Source organism: Pristis pectinata, chromosome 16 (assembly GCF_009764475.1).
Source record: "Pristis pectinata isolate sPriPec2 chromosome 16, sPriPec2.1.pri, whole genome shotgun sequence".
NCBI classification, from domain to species: Eukaryota; Metazoa; Chordata; class Chondrichthyes; order Rhinopristiformes; family Pristidae; genus Pristis; species Pristis pectinata.
Genome location: NC_067420.1, coordinates 7582773 through 7604625, shown reverse-complemented (window position 1 = coordinate 7604625; position 21853 = coordinate 7582773). Strand labels below are relative to the sequence as shown.

Below are 21853 nucleotides of genomic sequence, written 5' to 3'. Positions count from 1 at the left end.
GTTGCATCCACTCACATTTGGATCCAAACATATTTTAAGCAAGAGTACCTTACTTGACAAGAAAAAAGTCTTGTGTGTCACTGAACATCTCTTGCTTAAAACAGATTTTAAACTCGGCATGTCTGTTAATTTTGTTTCATCTTTGCATTCCCCTGCTCTTTAGGTAAAACTGCTGCCTTCATGCTGCCAGTGCTGGAACGTTTGATCTATAAACCGCGGCAGGCTCCTATTACCAGAGTGTTGGTTCTAGTTCCAACTCGTGAACTAGGCATCCAGGTGCATTCTGTCTCCAGAAATTTGGCACAGTTCACATCCACCACCATCTGTCTTGCTGTTGGTAAGTTTGGACTATATTTGTAACTGCTGAGTAAGAAAATTGATCACGAATGTGTTTGAGATCAGTGCTCTTTTCTGTACACTCTTTATAAAGCAATGTATATTACTACAGTGTGGTAGTCAGTGTAACAGAAAGACCTAGTCACCCTACAGAGTTATTGATCTAGGCTCTGCTAATGGCTACCATGTCAATAAAAGGCTGTAATGTCTCTTAGTAGAGGGGCTTGGAAAATCCAGATCATGGTTTACTGGGGGGATTATGGTTACCAGGTTGTTATAAGCATTTCCCCATTGTCTGTGCTACAAAAATTAGCCAAAGCAGGGGATAATGGAGCCAGCTGCAACCTTAGTTAAAAACCAAAGTGTCAGTTGATCTTCCAGAAGGGAAATTCCCCATTTCATGGCCCTCCGAGTGGACCTTCTACATTTCAAAAGAAAACCACAAAACGAGTTTTTTCAAATAAAAATTAATAGACAGTGCAGTAATGTCTTCAGAGGTGGCCAGCACTGAACTTAAAACAAAAAAACAGATTTTTGAAGGAAATAATGTTTAAGTGAAAACCAGGCTGCAAATGCTTGAAATCTGAAATAAAAAACAGGAAATGCTAGAAAGTCCCAACAGGTCAGGCAGCAGCTCTGTGGAAAGAAACACAGTTAACGTTTGAAGACCAGGGTAACTACAACCTGAAAGAATAAACCTTAGCTTGAACACTTCCAAAAAAAAGTCTCTAGTGGGCAATAGTTTATATATATAAAAAAATATTGCAAATATTTAAGCATATTTTGAAGATTTAAAGACTATTTCTAAATAACCTATCTATTATTACCTGAAAAATTATTACTGAAGTCTTTCCAGAACTACACTCAGCTTTTCCCTCCCATTCAGATCTGGGAGATCTTGCATCTCCTGGGACCTGCCACATGAGAGTGCGAAATGCAAATTTTAGATGTTTTATCCAATTTCCTTCACCCCTGTTGGACTTCTTCTTGTAACAAATTGATGGCATTTTGAGATGTTGATCTTCACATGTACTTGCATGGAAATCCCTGAAGTCACCGTCAGCTACACAAGTCACGACAGTGAATCTGGTGGTTTTTGCCGTTGTTATTCCTCAAAGTCTGGACCAATGTGGAGGAAACTTTTTCTAACACCCTACTCAAATAAAATGCCCTTTAAACATAAGATTTTTATAGAGTTTATAAACTGCAGCATGATGTCACAATCTGCACATTGGATAAGTTCTATTTATCAGGATAACATGTTTCACGTGGGAGCTCTAGCCAGGATGGAGATTCATGTTTTATTCATTGCCTTCCAGAAATAAAGATTGAATAAACACCAGGATAGTGAATGGGATGGGGTTTCTGTATTGCAGCTTTTTTTATTGGGAAGCTTTGGATAACTATACAAGTACCCGGTTTACTTTCAGGTGGATTGGATGTAAAAACCCAAGAAGCATCTCTGAGAGCAGGACCTGACGTTCTCATTGCCACCCCAGGCCGACTGATTGATCATCTTCATAATTGTCCATCCTTTGACCTCAGCAGCATTGAGGTCCTTATTCTGGATGAGGCTGACAGGTAAGAAGGAGCAGAGGAGCCCTGTTCATGGGTGGAAAGCTGGGAGGGGGTGGGTAAAACCATCTCTTTCTTGGGTGGACAAAGCTGAGAAGGGAATTGTCCTATAATATGTGAACTTTAAGATTCGGTTCTGATTGCCCTTGGTCAGTCAGTACATGGTGGGATCTGGGGGAGTTGATGGGAATATGGGGAGAATAAAATGGGATTAGTACAGGTAAACTTGATGGCCAGCATGGACTCCATGGGCTGAAGGGCCTGTTTCACTGCTGTGTGACTCTAAGTGCACTAACCAATTGTTAATGTTCTTTGAAAGTTGTAAGTGTTAATGAAGAAAAAACTTGGAAACAAAAGTAATTTATGTTGGGTGTATTGACCCCTCCTATGCAGATCCACAGTAACTTCCATTTAACAATCACACTCACAGCACTCAACATTTAAAATTACATCTTTGTCTTTAAATCTATTCAACCCTGTGAGTCTGGCCTTTGCTACAGCTGCAGTGTTTTAAACAAAAGAAGTTAAGGTCCATGTGTGATGGGGTTACTGATCAGTGTTGTTCCTGTTCCTTTCCCATCTGCAGGATGCTCGACGAATACTTCGAGGAGCAGATGAAGGAAATAATTCGTCTCTGCTCCCACCAACGACAAACGATGCTGTTTTCTGCTACCATGACTGACGAGGTAGGAGGGAGATGCTGCTGTGTGGCAAGTCCAAGGATTTCCACCACGTTGCAGGGTCAGACTAACTGATTTGCTGAACGCCAACTTGTATCTCCAAGTGGTTGACACTAACCGTAAGCGCTGGTGATAGACGTAAGGAGCTTTGTATTGGCCTTTCCCAGAACTAAATATTTTGGCATCCTTGCTGACTGATGCACTCAAAATGGACAAATTATGGAGTGCCACAACTTTGTGGCAAAAGGGGTTTCACATTTTTTTGCATTCTAAGCTGTGGGCAGGTGTATGTTCGCCAAATTTGCTGCTGATAAGAACGTGAGGGAAAGCAAGTTGTAGCAGGGACCCAAAGTGTCTGCTGCAAAGGCATACAGATAGAGGAAATATATGGATAAAATTTGGCAGATGGAGTGTAATGTGGGCAAACGAGAGGTTATCCATTTTGTTTGGAAGGATGGAAGAGCAGAATATTGTTTAAATGGAGAGACTACTGAATGCTGCTGGATGTCCTCATACGTGAAGCACAAAGTTAGCACGTGGCTGCAGGATATAATTAGGAAGGTAGCAGGAATGTTGCACAAGGGAAGGATCATTAAAATTTTAAATCTTGGGACAACTGGTGAGGCTACACCTAGAGTACCCCCTACAGTTTTGGTCAACTTGTACAAGGAGGGATATACTTGCATTGGAGGTAGTTCAACGAAGGGTTGTTAGGTGGTTCCTGGGATGGAGATTGTCTAATGAAGAATCATTGAGCAAGTTGGCCCATGATCATGAAATTTTAAAAGAATGAGAGGCAATCTTACTGAAACATACTAAATTCTGAGAGGGTTTGACAACTGGATGCTGGGAGGATGTTTTCTCTCAGAGGAATCTAGAACTGGGTTGAAAAACACGATGATGCTGGAGGAACTTAGCAGACCAGGCAGCATCCGTGGAGAAAAGCAGGCAGTCAATGTTTTGGGTCAGGACCCTTCTTCAGGACTGAAGCTAGGAAAAGGGGAAGCCCAATTGTTTAAGACAGATGAGATATTTATTCTTTCTGGGGTCCGGAATCTTTGGATTTCTGTACCCTGATCCCTGGTGCCAAGTCATTGAACATATGCAGGGTAAAGAAAGGCAGTTTTTGGGATTATAGGTGAGTCGAGGTTATTGGGAGCAGGCAGGAAAGTGGAGCTGAGATATGGGCCTGGGTCTTAATGAATGGCGGAGTAACTCGAGCAGCCAAAGAGCAAACTGCTGTTCCTGTCTCTGATATTATTACAGGGCCATCCTAAATAAAGTTTAACATTATTTTGCTATTATATTCTGTTTCCTAACCTGTAAAATTTACTTTTGCTTTTGTGTGCTTCAACCTCTAAGCCGCTCTACTCTGTCACTCCTTTTGAAAGCTTCATCAATCCTCTTGTTCTTTCTGCCTTAGCTCATGTTTGAACATTTCATCAGATATCTTTGTACTTGAAATGCCAACCTTTGTGTTCCTCTAGTGTCTTCCAAATTTTGTATCAGAGTAGCCCATAAACATGTGCCAATTGTTATATAAACATTAATTCTGAGTAAGTCACTCGGCTCCTCGCTACTTGTCTCATTTAATAAGATCGTGACTAATCCAATTGTAAACTCAACTCTGCATTCCAGTCTAGCTACAATAATCTTGCCTGTTAAATCTCTATCTACCTCTGCCTTAGAAACATTCAAAGACTCCGCTTCCACTACCCTTTATGGAAGAGAGTTCCAAGACTGATAACCCTCCACAAGAAAGATGTTTGCATCATCTCAGTCTTAAATGGACAACCCTTTATTTTTAAACGATGACCTCCTACTTTCTAGATTTTCCCATGAGGAACTATCATCTCCATATCCTGTCAAGGCCCTTCAGGATAATGTTTGTTTCAATCATGTCCCTTCTCACTCTTCTAAACACCAGTGAATACACACTTAGCCTGTCTAATGGCATGTATTCCAGGTATCAATCTAATAAACCTTTGTTGAATTGCTTCCCACATAAACATTCTTCCTTAAATAAAACCTATTCTGTATACAGTATTCCAGATGAAGTCTCATCCATGGCCTATATAATTGAAAGACTTTTATATTCAATTCCACCAGCAATAAACAATAACCTGTTGGCTGTCCTAGCTACTTGCTATATTTGCATTCTAGCCTTTTGCAAGTCATGCACTAGGATACCCAGACCCTTGCATATCATAGAGCTCTGCAATCTAATATAAGTAACATGCTTTTTAATTGCCTTGCCAAAATGGACAATTTCATATTTTCCTCACATTATCCTCCATTTGCTCACTCTCACTATATCCTTCTATAGTCTCCTTGCATTCTAGTCACACTTTCCTATCTTCTTGTCGTCAGTATAGTGATATATTGCTGTAGTCCCAATTGTAGCCTTTGGGAGGAGACAGCAGTCCACCACTCGCGACTTTCATTTTGTTTTCCAGTCATCGCTGCCAACATCTGCTGTTAATGTTGCATGTTAATGCTATCGGCAACATCCTGTGCAGCACCTTGTTAAATGTCTTTTGGAAATCTGCCTATACTCTATTTTTTCATGCCCTTCATCCGTGCATGATTATTTCCTCAAAAAAAAAGCCATTCTGTCTTTTAAAAATCTGTGAAGGCTGTCTTTTAATCTGTCCCATCTTTCTCTAGAAAGTAACCCATTGACCTTGTTGGTATTCTTGGTCCAAGTTAGCTGGCTTATTTTGTCTTTTGTCTTTTGTCTTTTGCCTTTTGTCCTTGTCTGCCCTTTCCAAGAACTGATCCTGGGATGTGATGTAGTAATTTCCGTCCAGGTTGTGGTTGTGGATACTTAGTCTGTGTTGCTTTCTCTATCACTTCCTGCAGGTGAAAGATCTGGCATCAGTGTCACTGAAGAACCCAGTCCGAATTTTTGTGAACAGTAACACAGATGTAGCTCCATTCCTCCGTCAGGAATTCATCCGAATCCGTCCAAACCGCGAGGGGGACAGAGAGGCAATTGTTTCAGGTAGCTGAGAGCTGCGTTTGAGTTGAAATGGAAGCTGTGCCCAAACGTAATAGGCAGAACTAATGAAGATGTTTCAGTCTCTTGTTCAACAGTTGTTGCAGTTTATTTTTCCCCTTGTTTGTGGCTAATGCCAGTTCACAGTGACGATCGCTAATGTAAGCCTGGCCACTTCCATGCTTGTTGTTGCCTTTTGGTTTAGATTCTCATTCTGCAGAATTAATTAACAACTGCAGCACTTGTGTTTTAATCACCAGAGATATGCCACATTAAAGAGTCTTGCATTTATAGTGGCTTTCATGCTCGGAGCATTCTACAGCGGTTTAGAGCAAAGTAAGCATTGTGTAATCACAGCTGTAATATATTGTCCATGGCAAATGGAGTTCTTCTACAAACCCACTGATGCCCACAGCTACCTCGATTACAGCTCCTCCCACCCTGTCTCTTGCAAGGATGCTATCCCTTTTTCTCAATTTCTCTGCCTCATCTGCTCCCACAATGAGGCTTTCCACTCCAGGACATCCGAGATGTCCAACTTCTTTTCTAGCTGGGGCTTCCCCCTGACTGTGGTCGAGAGAGCTCGTACCCGTATCTCTGCCATCTCCCGCACCTCCGCTCTCACCCCCACCCCTCCCAGACCCAAAAGGGATAGGGTACCCCTTGTCCTCACATTTCATCCCATCAGCCTCTGTATCCAACACATCATTCTCCGCCACTTCCGCCATCTCCAGCGGGACCCCATTACCAAGCATGTCTTCCCCTCCACACCCCTTTCTGCCTTTCACAGGGACTGCTCTCTCTGCGACTCCCTCGTTCACTCCTCCCTTCTTCCCACCCCTACCAAACCCATCCCGCTCCCACCCCCAGAACTTTCCACTGCCACTGCCATAGGTGCGGCATATGTCCCTACACCACCTCCATCCAGGGACCCAAACAGTCCTTTCAGTAATATCATCTGCTGCATTCGGTGCTCCAAGAGTGGTCTCCTCTACATTGGTGAGACCAAACGCAGACTAGGTGAGTGTTTTGCAGCACACCCGTGCTCTGTCCATAACCGCGATCTGCATCTCCCCGTTGCCAGTCGCATCAACTCCCCCTCCCACACTATCACTGATATGTCAGTCCTCGGCCTCCTCCACTGCCAGGAGAATTCCAAGCGCAAACTAGAGGAACAGCACCTCATTTTCCGTCTTGGAGCCCTGCAGCCTGACAGCATGAACATTGAATTCTCCCACTTTAAGTAATCCCCACCCACCTTCCCCACATCCACCCCCCCCCCCCCCATGCTTCTTTTCTTCCCTTTCCTAGCCTATCTCTCTTTTTTTCTACCCTTTTTTTACCCTCTCTCTTCTTACCTTTGACCCATCCCCCAGTGGATCTGCTCTCCCCTCCTCCCCCACACCTGCCTCTCACTGTCTCTTACCTGCATCTACCTATCACCACCTTGTGCCCACCCCACCTCCCCTCTTTTGTCCACCTATCACTGCTCTGCTTTTCCCTCCTATATATCGGGCTTCCCCTTTTCCTCTCTTCAGTCCTGAAGAAGGGTCCTGACCCGAAACATTGACCGCCTGCTTTTCTCCACGGACGCTGCCTGGCCTGCTGAGCTCCTCCAGTATCATGGTGTTTTCACCTAGATTCCAGCATCTGCAGTCCTTTGTTTCTGTCTCCTTCTCTGCTGATACTTGGAGTGCACAGTGAAGTGTGTGCTGCATTATTGCTGGTGTTGTATTTTGGATGAGATTTGAACTGAACCTTGGTATCTACACCAAATCCTAAAGGGATTAATTTTATACAGACTAACTATCTGTATTCAAGCTAAGATTAAGATGACCAGTGTTGATTGCAAGATGATGGATAAAGGGTTTGATTTTAGATATTAGATTTATTTATTGGTCACATGTTCATCAAAACATACAGTGTAATGCATCTTTTTGTGTTACTGAGAATGTGCTGGGAGCAGCCCACAAGTGTAGCCACTCTTAACTAATATATAAAGAATGGAAAAAGGAAACATGATCATAAAGGAAAAATTTGCAATGCTGGAAATCTAAAATGATAGAAAATGAGAGAAGCAGGGTTAACATGTCAAGTTAATAAAAACAGAAAATGCTGAAAATACTTAATAGGTCAGGGAGCATCGAGGTCCTGACATGGTACATTAACTGTTTCCCTGTCCACAGATGCTGCCTGACCTGTTGAGTTTTTCCACCATTTTCTATTTTATTTCAAATTTCCAGTGTCTTCAGTTTTTTTTTGATCAACATGTCAAGTTGATGACTTTCCATCAGGTAGTGGGATAGATTCATAATTCAGTACTGTTTTGTTTTTTTTAGATCCATCCACCCTATTCAAAAAAGAACAGGGTGCTTCCTGGTGTCACGTGCAATATTTATTGCTCAATCAATGGCACTAATACAGAAATTCTGCTCTTCACATTTCTGTTTGTGAAGTTTGCTGTGTGCAGATTGGTTGCAAAATTTTATTTTGGGTATCCTCGGGTCTTCAGTTGCAAACTTGTCACCCACGTTTTGTGTCTTTTGTTCATTATCACTCCTTGCATGTATTTTCTTGTTTTCCCTTAATGAGGATTTGTAGTTAATATGAAGAAAGAGTGCCTGGATACTGTGTTTCTGATATGGAGGGAGTGGGAGGTGGGAATGAATAAAATAAGGATTAATTTGTGTGTGGGTTATTTCATTTAATTTTATGTTTTCTTTTTCCTTCTCCCTCCAGCTCTTCTTACTCGCACGTTTCAGGACCACGTTATGCTGTTTACACAGACCAAAAAGCAAGCTCATCGGATGCACATCCTGCTGGGGCTGATGGGACTGAAGGTTGGCGAACTGCATGGGGATCTTTCTCAAACCCAGAGACTGGAGGCTCTTAGGTAAGCGAATGGCACGGTTGGTGTAAGATTCCTGAATCATTTTGCACCTAGCAGGTAAAACTAAATCTAATGGTAAGCCCTGCAGAACCAAAGCAATTCCCAGTTTCTGCTGAGCGAGCATCTTTTGGTTGCAGGCCATTTCAACTCTCCTTTCTATTCCCACACTGACCTGTCTGTCCTCCAGGGTGTGGCTCAGTGCAAGCTTGATGAACACCAACTCGTATTCCACCTATCCAACCCAATGGTATGAACATTTAATTTCCAATTTCAGGTAACCCTTATCTCCTGCATTCGCAACCACCCCCCCCCCCCCCCCCCCCCCCCCACCCGCCCTATCTGATCCATCTCTGGTCCTCCTATTTTTGTTCCCTTTGCAATACCCCCTCGCCCTCCTGATTCCATCCAGCTACTACCCACATAATTCACCCACTGGAACCCCTCCCCATCTGGTGCCATCTACCCTTCATCTCTCCCCTGATTATCACTTCCTTACTTGTCAGATTCCAGCACTGGTAGCCTTTGTGTCCTCACTTATCACTCACCAGTCCCCACCTTCACCCTCCGGTACCTGGCTTCATCTGCCTGTCACCCTTCACTCCTCCTCGGTCCATCTATCACCTACTGGCTCCTGTCTCACCACTTCCTGTCTCCTCTGTATACTGATCTATCTTCACCCTCAGTACTGATGCAGATTCTTGATCCGAAGCCTCAAAAATTCCTTTCCCCCACGGATGCTGCTGAACTTGCTGAGTTCTTCCAGTAGTCTATATTTTTGTTCTGCATCTTTTTGAGTAAGTTGTGTACATTCCTTACAGTTCCAACTCTTGCTGTCCAGTCACCCTGCTGAAAAGTGTGTGTGCGTGTGTGTGAGGCAGAGGGGTGATCAGGTTTGCCCTCGGGTTTGTCTGTATGGAAGTAGCCTGGCGATTTGCAGTGTCTAAGTTTGCACTTCAAGTTTGAGCTGTTGATTGAAGGTTAAGATCTTGTTTGAAGGATTACCAGGATCCATCAAATTGATTTTATCCACGCAGCACTGTCAAATTTAATACTACCTGCAAGATACTTTTGTTTGATTGTTGTAGATTTGTAATGCTTTTCCATTGTAATCTCAGGGTTTGTTTTATTAGAGTGTACTCGGTTTAGTATAGTGACTTATAAGGGATGACAGTCTCACATTTTTGAAAGAAGAATTTAAGTATTTCAAAATGGATTGGTATTTGGTGTCGTACCAAGGCCAACAGATTCCAGGTTGAGTCTTTAATTGGTGATCTCGGCCTGATTAACAGTTGGGATAAAGCAATTAACTTCTCGAACCTGGAACGGGGTAAAGAGATTCACCAGTCTCCCACTCCCAGGTCGTTATCCATGTGCCACTCTCAGAAAATGCTCCTTTTCAGGTGAACTGTAAAGGCCTTTATTCTAAAGTGTCAGGCACATAGAATGTATATTTATGAATGACTGTTTCCTTAAGTAAGATACACAAAGACAAATTTAAATATTCATTTGGTCAAAGAGTTTAATTTTAATCTTGAGTTCTGAATTTAAACCACAGATAATATGACAACTGTGCCTCCTGGAGAGTGTTAAGCTGCAGAATATCAAGGTGATTTTAGCTCATCACTTGTCTTTTCCATTGTGACAGGCGCTTTAAGGATGAACAAATTGATATTCTTGTAGCCACTGATGTTGCTGCCAGAGGACTGGATATCGATGGAGTCAAAACGGTAAGTGACTCAAATGTGTAAAGGAAGAATTAATGAGAGGTTAACGGCATGGATCTTGCATATTTTTTTTCTTATTTTTGCAGGTGGGCTTGTCTGGCCACACACCTGATCCCATTAGAGCACATGAAGCCCCGATGCCCCACAGGGCTTTGCCTTGAAGGGTTCCTCCCAACGGTTCCCTGGAATTTTATGAAGCAGCTGGGAATTGATTTCACAAGTCAGTCTGGCATAGGTGGCACCCACAGTTGTAAAACCCTGCCCCACTGAATTGTATAAGGGGTAGTTATAGAGTATATTGAGGGTTATGTCTATCTCCAGTTCTTTTGCCTAGAGGTACTTTCAACCATTAGAGGACAGTTAACAATAGGTGGCACTCTGCGGCATTGAAGGACTCGTCCTTGGGAGTTGTAAGTTCAAATTTGCAATGGTCTTGTGGCCTGCTGTTTGCTCTCAACTTCCCTTAAACTGCTGCCTTTCTAATCAATAGCCCTAGAACATTGGTCTCGGGTAGTGATGCTACCAGCTAATTAGACTGAGCCGTAGGTCTAACTACCTAATCTATAAAGCTTTGATACAGTAATGATCTCACCTGCCTTTCAGATCTAGTTTTTGAGAGGATCCTTATGTAGAAAATGCTGTAAATAGCAGGCTTTGTCTTCATTACTGAAATGGTACTACTTATAAACTTGATCTCTGTTTAACAAGTAAGAAGAAAGTTTAAGTAAACTAACTGCTGTGGTATGTTGGTGAGAGACTCTTTGTTTCTTCTGCACCAGGTGATTAACTTCACAATGCCCAACACCATCAAGCACTATGTGCACAGGGTGGGTCGCACAGCTAGAGCTGGCCGCAGTGGGCGGTCCGTGTCACTCGCTGGTGAGATGGAAAGGAAAATGTTAAAAGAAATTGTGAAGAAAGCCAAAACTGAAGTGAAAGCTCGTGTCATTCCACAAGGTAAGAAAAGACACGGCCATCGTGCTTGGGGTGTGCGGTGAGTTGATGGGCAGTTCCTGGACTCCCGTGTTTGCACTTGCCTGACACTACTGCTCCTGCTCACCGTCTGATGACTACTGGATGAGGTACTGAAAGGTGGTTGGTGCTGGTGGACACATAGTTCAGCAGGGGTTGGAACTGGTACCAACATAGAGTGACGTCTTGAACTTTGTAGGATTCTGTATATTTCTCAAGCATTCAGCCTGGCTACATGCTGCACATTGTACAAATAATTGAATGTCTTTGGGGAGCTGTAGGTGAGAACCAAGGCTGCACTAAGGTGCTACAGTTGATCTGGATGGTCTTGGGCTGAGGAGGGACAAAAGGAAGTGGCTGCCGATGGTTCTGGATTAAGGGTGGAACGGGCACTCGTGGTTGAATAGGCTTCCATTGCTCAATATCCAGGCTCAAGCTTTAGGAGATGATGGTGGATGAACCAGTGAGGTGTACTTAAGTTGTCCTCTATGGGACCGTGTGCTCATGTCCTTGTTCCTCCTCTCCCAGATGTGGTGATGAAGTTCCGGCAGAAGATTGAGAAACTGGAGAAGGAAATCTATGCTGTTCTGCAGCTGGAAAAAGAGGAAAAAATGATGCAGCGATCAGAGGCTCAGGTATGTGGCGTTTACCCCAGTTTCACACCATTCTGTGTTACCAGTGAGCTACAGAATGATCAAATAAATGCTGGATACTAAAGATGGTCACTGAGGCGTGCAGTGTGGGAACAGGCCCTTCGGCCCGCGAGAATCCATGCTGACCATCAACTACTAACCCCATTTTTCAGCAGTCGGTCTGTATCCTTCCATGCCACGGCACTTCAAATACTTCTTAACTGTTGTGAGATGGACTCTGACCTCACAATCTACCTTGTTGTGACCTTGCACCTTATTGTTTACCTGCACTGCACTTCCTCTGTAGCTGTGACACTTTACTCTGTACTGTTATTGTTTTTACCCTGTACTACCTCAATGCACTCTGTACTAACCCAATGTAACTGCACTGTGTAATGAATTGACCTGTACGATCGGTCTGCAAGACAAGTTTTTCACTGTACCTCGGTACAAGTGACAATAATAAACCAATACCGATACTTTCCTCTATCACCATGTTAAGGAGTGTTGCAGATTCCAAACATTCTCTGGTGGAAAAAATCCTTCCTTAAATCCCCTCTAAAATCTCCTATCCCTGACCTTAACCCTGTATCCTCTGATTAGAGACCCATCTGCCAAGGAGGAATGTTTCTCACTGTCTGATCTATGTCCATCATAAATTTGTCCATCACAATCAGCTCCACCCTCTTGTTTTCTCTGCTCCAAGGAAAACAGCCCCAACTGGTCCAGTCTCTCTGTATACCTGAAACACTCCATCCTAAGCAACATGCTGGTGAATCTCCTCTGTACCTTTTCCAATGCATTCATGTCCTTCCTACAGTGTGTGGCCAGAATTGCGCACAATGCTCCCTGCTGTTCATGCCTTGGCTGAAAAAGGCAAGTATCTTGTATGCCTCTTAACTACCTGTGCTGCTGTTTGAGCAATCTTTAGACAAGTACTTCAAGGTCCCACTGCTTCTCAGTAAGTTGTAGGGTCCTGGCATTCATTGTGTGTGTCCCAGCCTTGTCAGTCTACCCAAAATGCATCACCTCACACTTTTCAGGTTTAAGTCCCATCTGTATGGAAACTTGTGTTGACTTATTAATATCCACATGCAAAATGATTTGTTTTAAACAGAACTATCTCAGATGTTAAGTAACGGTAAATTCCTGCTAACTGGTACTCCCTGATTGGCGTGTACATTGTACTGAAAGGATTGTGCATCAAAGGTCAGCATTTTTGTCTGTGATCAAATGGAAAAAATTTATATCAACAAGTGGGAGCACTTCTTTCATGATTCCCAGTATACTGCTGATTGAATCAGCTTAGCTCATTATTCTGCACTAAGTGGTGTAGGGCGGAAAGAACTGTCAATAATCCAGTATTGAGATGGAGGGAAGAGCACTGCCTTTAAACTGGGATATTGATTAGCAGGTGAATATTGATGTCTGATTTACTTGTTCCTTACAGATCAACACTGCGAAAAACAAGCTGCAGAAGGACAATGAAGAAACCAGGCCAGAGCGCACCTGGTTCCAAACCAGGGAAGAACGGAAGAAAGAGAGAGGTGAGCATCATTCTGGATAGTGCAATGGCTTTCCTGGGGGCTTAAAGGGCAGCATGAGCATTGCAGTGTCTGGTTTTGTGCAGAGCAAAGGATTGTCCACGTGCAGTGTATTCACATGGGAGTAACCCTGGTGGCAGTGGGGAATTGTGAGGAGGATGCAGAGCGGCTTCAGAGGAATACTCTGAAGAGGAACGTCATGTTGTCCTTTTATTGTAATAGAATTTGAATCAGACTGAAGGCATCTTTCTGTAATTATGTATTTCCCTGGTGAGACCACAGCTGGAACGTGGTGTATAGGTCTGTTCTCCCTACCTAAATTTGTACTTCTCACAGTGCGGGTGCAGCAGAACTTCACCGGATTGATTCTTGGGATGGGGAATTGATCTGTGATGAGACCGTGAGCAGACTGAGCTTATAGACTTCAGATGAACGAGAGGTGATCTCCCCAAAGGTACAAAGTTCTTGCAAGGCTTGACAGTGTAGATAGAGGGATAATGTTTCCCCTAGTTTGGAACAGTGATCTCCGTGTCACCATATGGAATTGGCCATTTAAAACAGAAGAGGAGGAATGTCTTCATCCAGAGCGTGGTGAATCTGTGGACTCGGTCACTGAGCATATTCTAGAGAGAGAATGACTGCTTATTTTGAGAAGGAACATAGAACAGTACAGCACAGGAAAAGGCCCTTTGGTGCAGACACTGTGAGCCAATCTAATTGATACCACCAGCCTGCACATGATCCATATCCCTCCATCCCCTGCCTCTTCACACTCCTTAAATGTTGCCATCATATCTACTTCCACCACCTATCCTGGCAGTGTGTTCCAGGCACCTACTGTTCTCTGTGTAAACAAACAACAACAAGTTGACTCGCAAATCTCCTTTAAGGTTCCCCCTCTCACCTTTAAACTTGTGACCTGTGTCCTCTAGTATTTGACATTTCTGCCCTGGGGAGAAAACCTTTAACCATCTACCCTATCTGTGCCTCTCATGATAGGAATCAATGAACATGCACTCAGTACACGGAAGTGGCCCTGAGGGAAAAGATCAGTTGTGATCTTAGAAGCAGAAGTAGGTCACTTTGCACTTTGATCCTATATCCCAGTCACGTGGCAGGGAAACAGGCCCTTCGGCCCACCATGCCTGTGCTGAACACGATGCCGAATTAAACTAAATCCCTTCTGCCTACACATGATCCATATCCCTCCATTCCCCACATATTCATGCGTTATCTTACATCCTCTTAAACACCAATATCATATCTGCTTCCCTGGCAGCCTGTTTCAGGCACCTACCACTCTCTGTGTCAAAGAGGGGTGGGTGGCAGGGGGACAACTAGCCCCACATGTCTCCCTTAAACTTTCCCCCTAGGAAAAAAGATTCTGACTGTCCACCTATCTGTACCTCTCAATTTTATAAACCTCTATCAGGTCTCCCCTCACTCTCCGACACTCCAGAGAAAACAACCCAAGTTTGTCCAACCTCTCCTTTATAGCTATACCCTCTAATCCAGGCAGCGTCCTGGTGAACCTCTTCTGTACCTTCTCCAAATCCTCCACATTTTTTTGTTTACAAACCTTGCAGTTTGTGGTGATTGAGTGGAAGGAACTCATAAATTTTAAAAAGGGAATAAGTAATTATATCCCATATATTAATGGTATGTCATTAGCCTGATGAGAACTGTTGTCTGCTTGACAGCAGAATAAAAGATGACCATATTCTTATAAATATCAAAGGGGGATCTGAGTTCTTTCTCCTACTGCTTAATAAATACAAGTTGCTGTTCCTGTACAGGCAGTCCCCACATTATGGATATTCAGGTAATGGAAATTCACCCTTTTCTTACAGAATTCAGAAATCACAAACCAAAAATTTGAGATCCGGAATTAAATTTGCTCTCATGGAATTTATGTGTGTGGGGGGGGGGGGGGTGGAGTTCAATAAAAACAATTTTTTTCAACTCGCGTTTCTTGATGCATGTGCCAGTGACATAGCTTCATGTAATGGAAAATCACAGTATGGGCTGTTTTCCTGGAATGCAACACCCCCCCCCCCCTCCCCGTGTAACAGAGGGGTCACCTGTATTAGGTGATGACTTCAGTTGTATGACCATCCACCATTGCCAGTGGATTGGTGTCCATTGAAACACCTGGGAAATGTCATGCCGATGTGATGCACTTCTCGCACAGATACCCACATACACAAACAGACTTATTTTAGAAACTCCTTAATAACATTCCACCTCCAATAGTTACATAGTGATGCAAAGAACGTTTACATTGAATATAGTACTTGATCATGGAAAGGTTTGACAGGAAAATATTTCATTAAACTGGAGATGTTTGATGTTTTTGTTTCAAAAACAGTTTCAAAGGCTCTACAGGAGTTTGACTTAGCACTAAGAGGCAAAAAGAGGAGGAAACAGTTCATGGAAAACATGAAAAAGAAAGAAATGACGGTGAGTACTGGTTGGTCTTTCAGGGAGTTTAATGTCCCGGTGTATTCTGGAGGCATTTTTCTTGCAAAATATTTTGTGTTCAAACACACAAAAGTTGAAAGCCTCTTGTAGCTGATTAAAATGTCTAGAATATCTGGCACTTGATCCCAGATCTTAGCCACGGCATTTAGTCTCAGCCTGAGCAGCGTGATGGTAATGTTCAATTGTCTACTGAGCCATTGGCATTGAGAGAAGAGAAAAATATCAGCACGAGTTCCTGCTGCTGGCTAGTCTAGTGAATCCTACTGGTGAGTTTGTTGGTTTCAGGATTATCTCTCGTTTATTGGTATGAAGAAAACTAGTGTAAATAGTAATTGTACTCATTAGTATTCCATTAGCCAATATCAAGAATTGGTATGGGGAGGAATTTTGGATTCTGAGTGGACTGGAGTGAGAACAGAGAATTCCTTCAACTAAAACAAATGGAGCCTTGCAGAGATGGTCATTAGTGCTCGGGTCTTGATCTGGATTTATTGGGATGGGAATTGGAAAGGTTTGCTGCACAAGTGGTGGAGGGAAAGAATGGAGAATTTAATCCATAAGACACAGAAACTGAAAGGAACCATTTCTCATTGTTTTAATTGCCTCTCCTTTCTCTATGGGAAACATTTAGCAACCGTTAAGCACATAGGAAGCAGGCAATTTCCATTGAATGGTAGCAGTTAATCTGTGGCATCTAGTGACAAAATTTTTAAAACTGCTAGTCTGAGGTGCCGCAGTAGGTGAGCCTCTGGTGTGTGGCAGCAGCTGAAGTGACACAGTACTCTCATTTACGTCAGGCTGAAGAGAGAACACAGATTGAAATTATGAAATCACAGATGTATGCTGAGCGCGTTGCTAAGCGAGGCCGCCGACCGAAGAGGGCACGAGCAATGCCCGAGGATGAGGCAAACCAAGCTGCAGGTGGGTAAACTGTAGACCAAATGCAGGATGAAATCACAATTAAACGTACTCGTGAGCCAAGAATACATTGTGTTGTAAAAGGGAATGATTGGTTTTACAATTGCAAAAATGTTCACACATTGAATAAAAGATCTTTTTTCTTTATCAAAAGGAGATAAAATGAACAGAGTAAGCAAATCAAAGAAGTCAGTGTTCGATGAAGAATTGACAAATACAAGTCAGAAAGCCCTGAAACAGTACCGAGCAGGGTGAGTTTATCATACAGCAGCTTCCATTTTGTATAACTCACTTAAAGCAGTAGAATATCTCATTGCGTTCCAGAGGAGCATTATCAAATAAAATATGATGCAAGCTACATGAAATGTTAGGGTAGATGATCCAAAGCGGTTTAAAGTTGTATCTTTGAGGAGGGAAAGGAAGTGGCAAGGTTTACTCCCGAGGGTCTTGGGTAGGCTAAGTGATTTAAAATTCTAGGGTTATCAAGAGATTAGCGTAGATTTCTTGGAGAGATTTGGAGGGTTAGGACACATTCTGATGTGTTGTTTTTATGCAGAGGTAGAAACCAGTAGTGGTGGTAGGACAGTGCTTTCTAGGAAGAAAACACTAGTGGGGAATATGAGCTCATAAGAAAGACTTCTTTATTAGTCACATGTACATCAAAATACACAGTGAGATGCATCTTTTTGCATAGAGTGTTCCGGCGGCAGCCCGCAAGTGACGCCACGCTTCCGGCGCCAACATAGACTGCCTTGTAAAGGCAATACTTGTAGGAAAATTAGCTGGCTTGGAGGGCATTGGTTCTCAGATGGAGGAAGCAAGCATGTTAAATTTTCTAATTGTGTGGATGACAGTCCTACTTTGGCACATGAGCACCTGGGCTCAGTAGTGAAAGTCAGCTGAGATCAGAGGTGCCTCTGCCCTCCTTGGGTAAGATGCAACTAGGGTCAGAGGACAACCCCTCCCAAGATGGACCTCTGTCACTCATGGCCAATGAAGATATCATCTTAGTGAAGCAGAAAACCTTTTTAGTCAAAGTCGAGTTTATTGTCATATGTACATGTGTGCACAGGTGTAATGAAAACCTTACTTGCAGCAGCATCACAGGCACATAGCATCAGATCAGCAGCATTCACAAGAAAAACATAAACAAATTATACACAATTTTTTTAACAAGAAAACACAATTAGAACAAAAAGAAATCTGTTTTAGTGCAAAGTGGTCAAAGTCTTCATAATGTTGCTAAACTGTAGTGATTAGGGTTTTGCTGGTTGGTTCAAGAAACAAATGGTTGAACCTGGTGGTGTGGGACTTCAGGCTTCTATACCTCCTGCCCGATGGTAGCTGTGAAAAGGTGGCATGTCCTGGATGGAACAAAGTAGAAAGGGTGTATTCGACGTCTAACTACTTAGTACCTGAATAATTCGGTACCTTCAGTGAAATAGGTGAGCTTTCCATTCCTTGACATCATGACCACAAATTTTACAAAACCAGTGCCAGGCAGTCGCATGTGACCATAATATTCACAGAAATATTCATGAGAAAGTTATTGGAGATGTTATTGAGTAGAAATGCGGTCCGATGCAACCATCACTATTCTTCAGAACTCGCTGTGTGGGACACTTTTGTATACTTTTGATTTTCAAGGCATGATGTTATTCTGGTATCTGAATTCATTGCAACTTGGTTTCTTTGAAGGCCATCATTTGAAGACAGAAAGAGACTTGGAATATCAAAGCACAAAAAAGGGGGTACATTTAAATCAAAATCCAGGTAAGCTTTTCTGAACAACTGTGGTTTTCCATCTAATAGGAATTGAATGCAACGAGTATTGTTCCATTCAAAAGAAGAGTTGTCAACTTTAGATTGGTGATGATCAGGTCAGACTGAACATTGCTTCAGTTCACCACTCCCAGGACTTCCCAGTAAATCTCTCAGTAACCTGTGATATGCTGAAACATAAACATTTTCTCCAATTTGCTGCAGTGTCTGGCCTGTCCTTAAAAGAGGATGTTTAATTTACAGTTCTTCTGTTAATTGTGTAGTCCCTCAAGTTCAAATAGCCTTCTACTGTTAACCTGGACACCATGGTTGTTTATTCAGCTCCTCGAGGACATCACAGTTGAGTCTAACCCTGCCCTTGTTCCAATACAAGCACACACCAGCAGGGGAAGGAATGAGAGCCATGTTCCAACCATGATCACATCTCAAAATTGGGTCATCTCTCTAAAGAACTAGCACATCATTTGGCTGTAAAACATGGTTTACAAAGAGAAGTTTGTAAAATTTTTTTTTGTCCTCCCCATAGTTCAAGAGTTCAAGAAGACTAGAGCCAAATATCATGCCCCAGTAGAATTCAGTGCAAACTCTCTGTTCTGAATGGTGTGGAGGTAGTGATGTTTCTAATGGTATAACTGAGTTTTGGATGATATGTTTTATTGAATATTTCCATAATATTCTGTTTTCTTCCCTTGTTGATGTTGAGGTATGGTTCCAAGGTGAACTGTAGTCCTTGGTACAGCACCTGAAGTGGGACTTCTGTGAAAGTGATACAACCTACAGTACTTGATGGGGTGGGAGTGCTGGAAGGAATTACTTGAGTCAGTAACTGTGACACTTTGACTGTGACCCAGAAGCTTTCCCATTCAGCTTCTCCTCCCCATTCGATGGAATTTAAGAACATTTCCAACACGGGCCATTCAGCCCATCATGTCTGTATTTGTTTAAAAAGCTATCCAAATATAACTCGCCTTCCAGCATTAGGTCCACAGCCTTGCTCATCACCAACCCTTCATGTATACCTCCCAGTACTATTTTTATGCAATGACCATTTCACACAGTGTGTTCCAGACTCCTAGCCTCTTCTCATCTCTCCTCTTATCCTTCTGCCAGTTACTTATGAGCTGGGATCAGTAGGTTTATTGCTTCCTCCTCCTGCTCATTTCTTCAAAGACCTGATGATTTTTGCATATTATTCAGTCCTCATTGTTCATATGATGTATCCTTTGTGTTTCAGGTACAAGAGAAGGTGAATCCAAACAGTAAAGCCATCAGAGTTTTATGAAACTGCCTTTTCAAGGAGTTCTTTATCAGCCTGTATATTTATGTGACATATTTGATAATGAAATATTGTCATACTTCAGATCCTAGAAGAAATTTTGTAAGGACTGACTTGTCAATTTATTGAAATGAGCTGACCTCCAATTTCACTGGAATTAAGGTTTTATCTTTGGGATCATTTCTCTTGATCTGCAGTCTCCCACCCTCGATGCCTAAGTATTGATTACTATGGGTACAGTCCTTTTTAGAAGAGCAGGGACATTGCACTGTATGTCTCATTGCATGACGTTATGTCTCATTTTCAAGTGTGGTGTTCTGCAGACACTTGTGTTCACTTAATCCTCACACAGTACCATATCTTCACCTTGCTCTGAGACAGGGAATCGCTGCTGCCAATGTAATGATTTGGGATTGAAGTGGAATAGCAGCACAACAGGATTTCCTATTTTCAATCCGGATTTTTCAGGAGAATTTAAAATAGCTTTCAAATTTTAAGTGGCTGAACCTCTGCTCTACACCATCCCACGTTTATATCCAGTGATCCTCTGGCAATACACATTTGCATTGCTGTTTAGGACAGACTCAGGCTTGATCTTGCTATTCTTGTGCTCAGAAGGCATTAGTGAACAAAAATAGATGAGGTAAGAGAAAATATTGGAACTTCATCTCCATGAAGTGACAATCTGTCCTGGAGTATTTTGTATTATAGAAGCAGATCTATCGGTTTCTACAAACTGCTGAGATTATCTTGAAAAGAAATAAGATGGAACTCTGCTCTTGAATGGAAATCTTTTGGGACCAAAGCTCTGTTTATTTGAGTGAAGGGTCCTTCCATTCTTAAGCTATTTTCCTTCTGGCTACTGGATGTGGTGTTCACTTTGCTGTATCAATGTGATTCTTTCCAAAGTTAAAGAATTTCACTTTGACAAACTGTTGCATTGTTTTCTTTAAATATATTTCAATGGTAATGAAAATCTGACACTGAGGGTCCAAGGAGACAAGCAGGAGAGTGACCAGAGACTTGATCAGAAAGATGAGAACACGGGGAGAATTACAGGCTAGTAGTGTTTTAGGTTACAGAAGGTGGAAAGCTGCCAGGAAACAGTACTGAAATGCTTGACATCAAACCTTTAATACTGGAAATACATTTCTGCCCTCTAGTCCAGCAATCAATCTGGAGAAACTTTGTTGCACCTCCTCAACTGCCAGTATATCCTTAGGTAGGACACTATATTCCAAGTGTCCTTGTATTGACCTATGAGTGCCTGAGTAAAGGAGGATACAAGTTTTTGGGGTTTTGGGGTCATGTGAGCACCTACTAGGTGCTCCCTAGTGGCAGAACTCAAAATGCAGAAAATATGAGGTGTACAAGGAAAATGAAAGATAAATCCAAGTTAAGATTGTAGCAAGTAAGGGGATATTTGTAACCTACAGCACAGGACATTCAATCCAGTGAGTTAATGATTTGTTTGTACTTGGTAAAAATCCAAACCTCATTTATTCATAACTACATTTTCTGCTTTAACCACCAAGTCAGGGAGATTAGAAAGGGAAGCAGTTAGTTATTAAAAATGATTTTAATTATTTTAAATTTGAGTATCAGAAAAAAATTCTTCAAAATGAGCTCAGTGAAACAGAGGTAGCAATAGATGTGAAATAACATGCTTGATGAGGACATTTAAAGAAGGGAGTGTGTGGTCAGTGGCATACAGAAACAAATTAACAGAGTACAAGCTTTAAGGTGTCTGTGTTTTCATGATTACAGTTTGATTTCAATAAAAGCAATTAAGTGTTTGAATATGCCTAGGTTGTTGCTGAAATTCCAGGATAAATACAAAATGATTTCAAACAAATTGTGCTCCCAGGCAAAACCACAAATCATTACTGCATTCACATGAAGAAATTATTATTAGTTTCCTGTTGTTTGGCAGCAAACTGAACAGAACCAACGGCTGCTAATAAACTTGCACATTTGTATTATCACAGACAGTGTATGGTTAAACAAAAACAAGTTTTACTGCAATGGTCCTCAGAGGATATTCC

At 42.3% G+C, this 21853-nt stretch overlaps 1 protein-coding gene across 1 annotated transcript in view; it reads left to right on the top strand.

Moving 5' to 3' along the window:
• ddx27 (DEAD (Asp-Glu-Ala-Asp) box polypeptide 27) overlaps positions 1-21750 on the top strand; it is a 40216-nt gene extending 18466 nt beyond the window's left edge. The window contains exons 8-21 of the mRNA XM_052031198.1: positions 164-337; positions 1767-1917; positions 2498-2597; positions 5454-5595; positions 8329-8482; positions 10125-10206; positions 10983-11160; positions 11704-11810; positions 13258-13354; positions 15720-15811; positions 16630-16753; positions 16905-17001; positions 18449-18523; positions 19767-21750. Coding sequence (XP_051887158.1) covers positions 164-337; positions 1767-1917; positions 2498-2597; positions 5454-5595; positions 8329-8482; positions 10125-10206; positions 10983-11160; positions 11704-11810; positions 13258-13354; positions 15720-15811; positions 16630-16753; positions 16905-17001; positions 18449-18523; positions 19767-19782 — 1589 coding nt within the window. The 3' untranslated portion in view covers positions 19783-21750. The remainder of the gene's footprint in view (positions 1-163; positions 338-1766; positions 1918-2497; positions 2598-5453; positions 5596-8328; positions 8483-10124; positions 10207-10982; positions 11161-11703; positions 11811-13257; positions 13355-15719; positions 15812-16629; positions 16754-16904; positions 17002-18448; positions 18524-19766) is intronic.
• Positions 21751-21853: the final 103 nt, after the last annotated feature.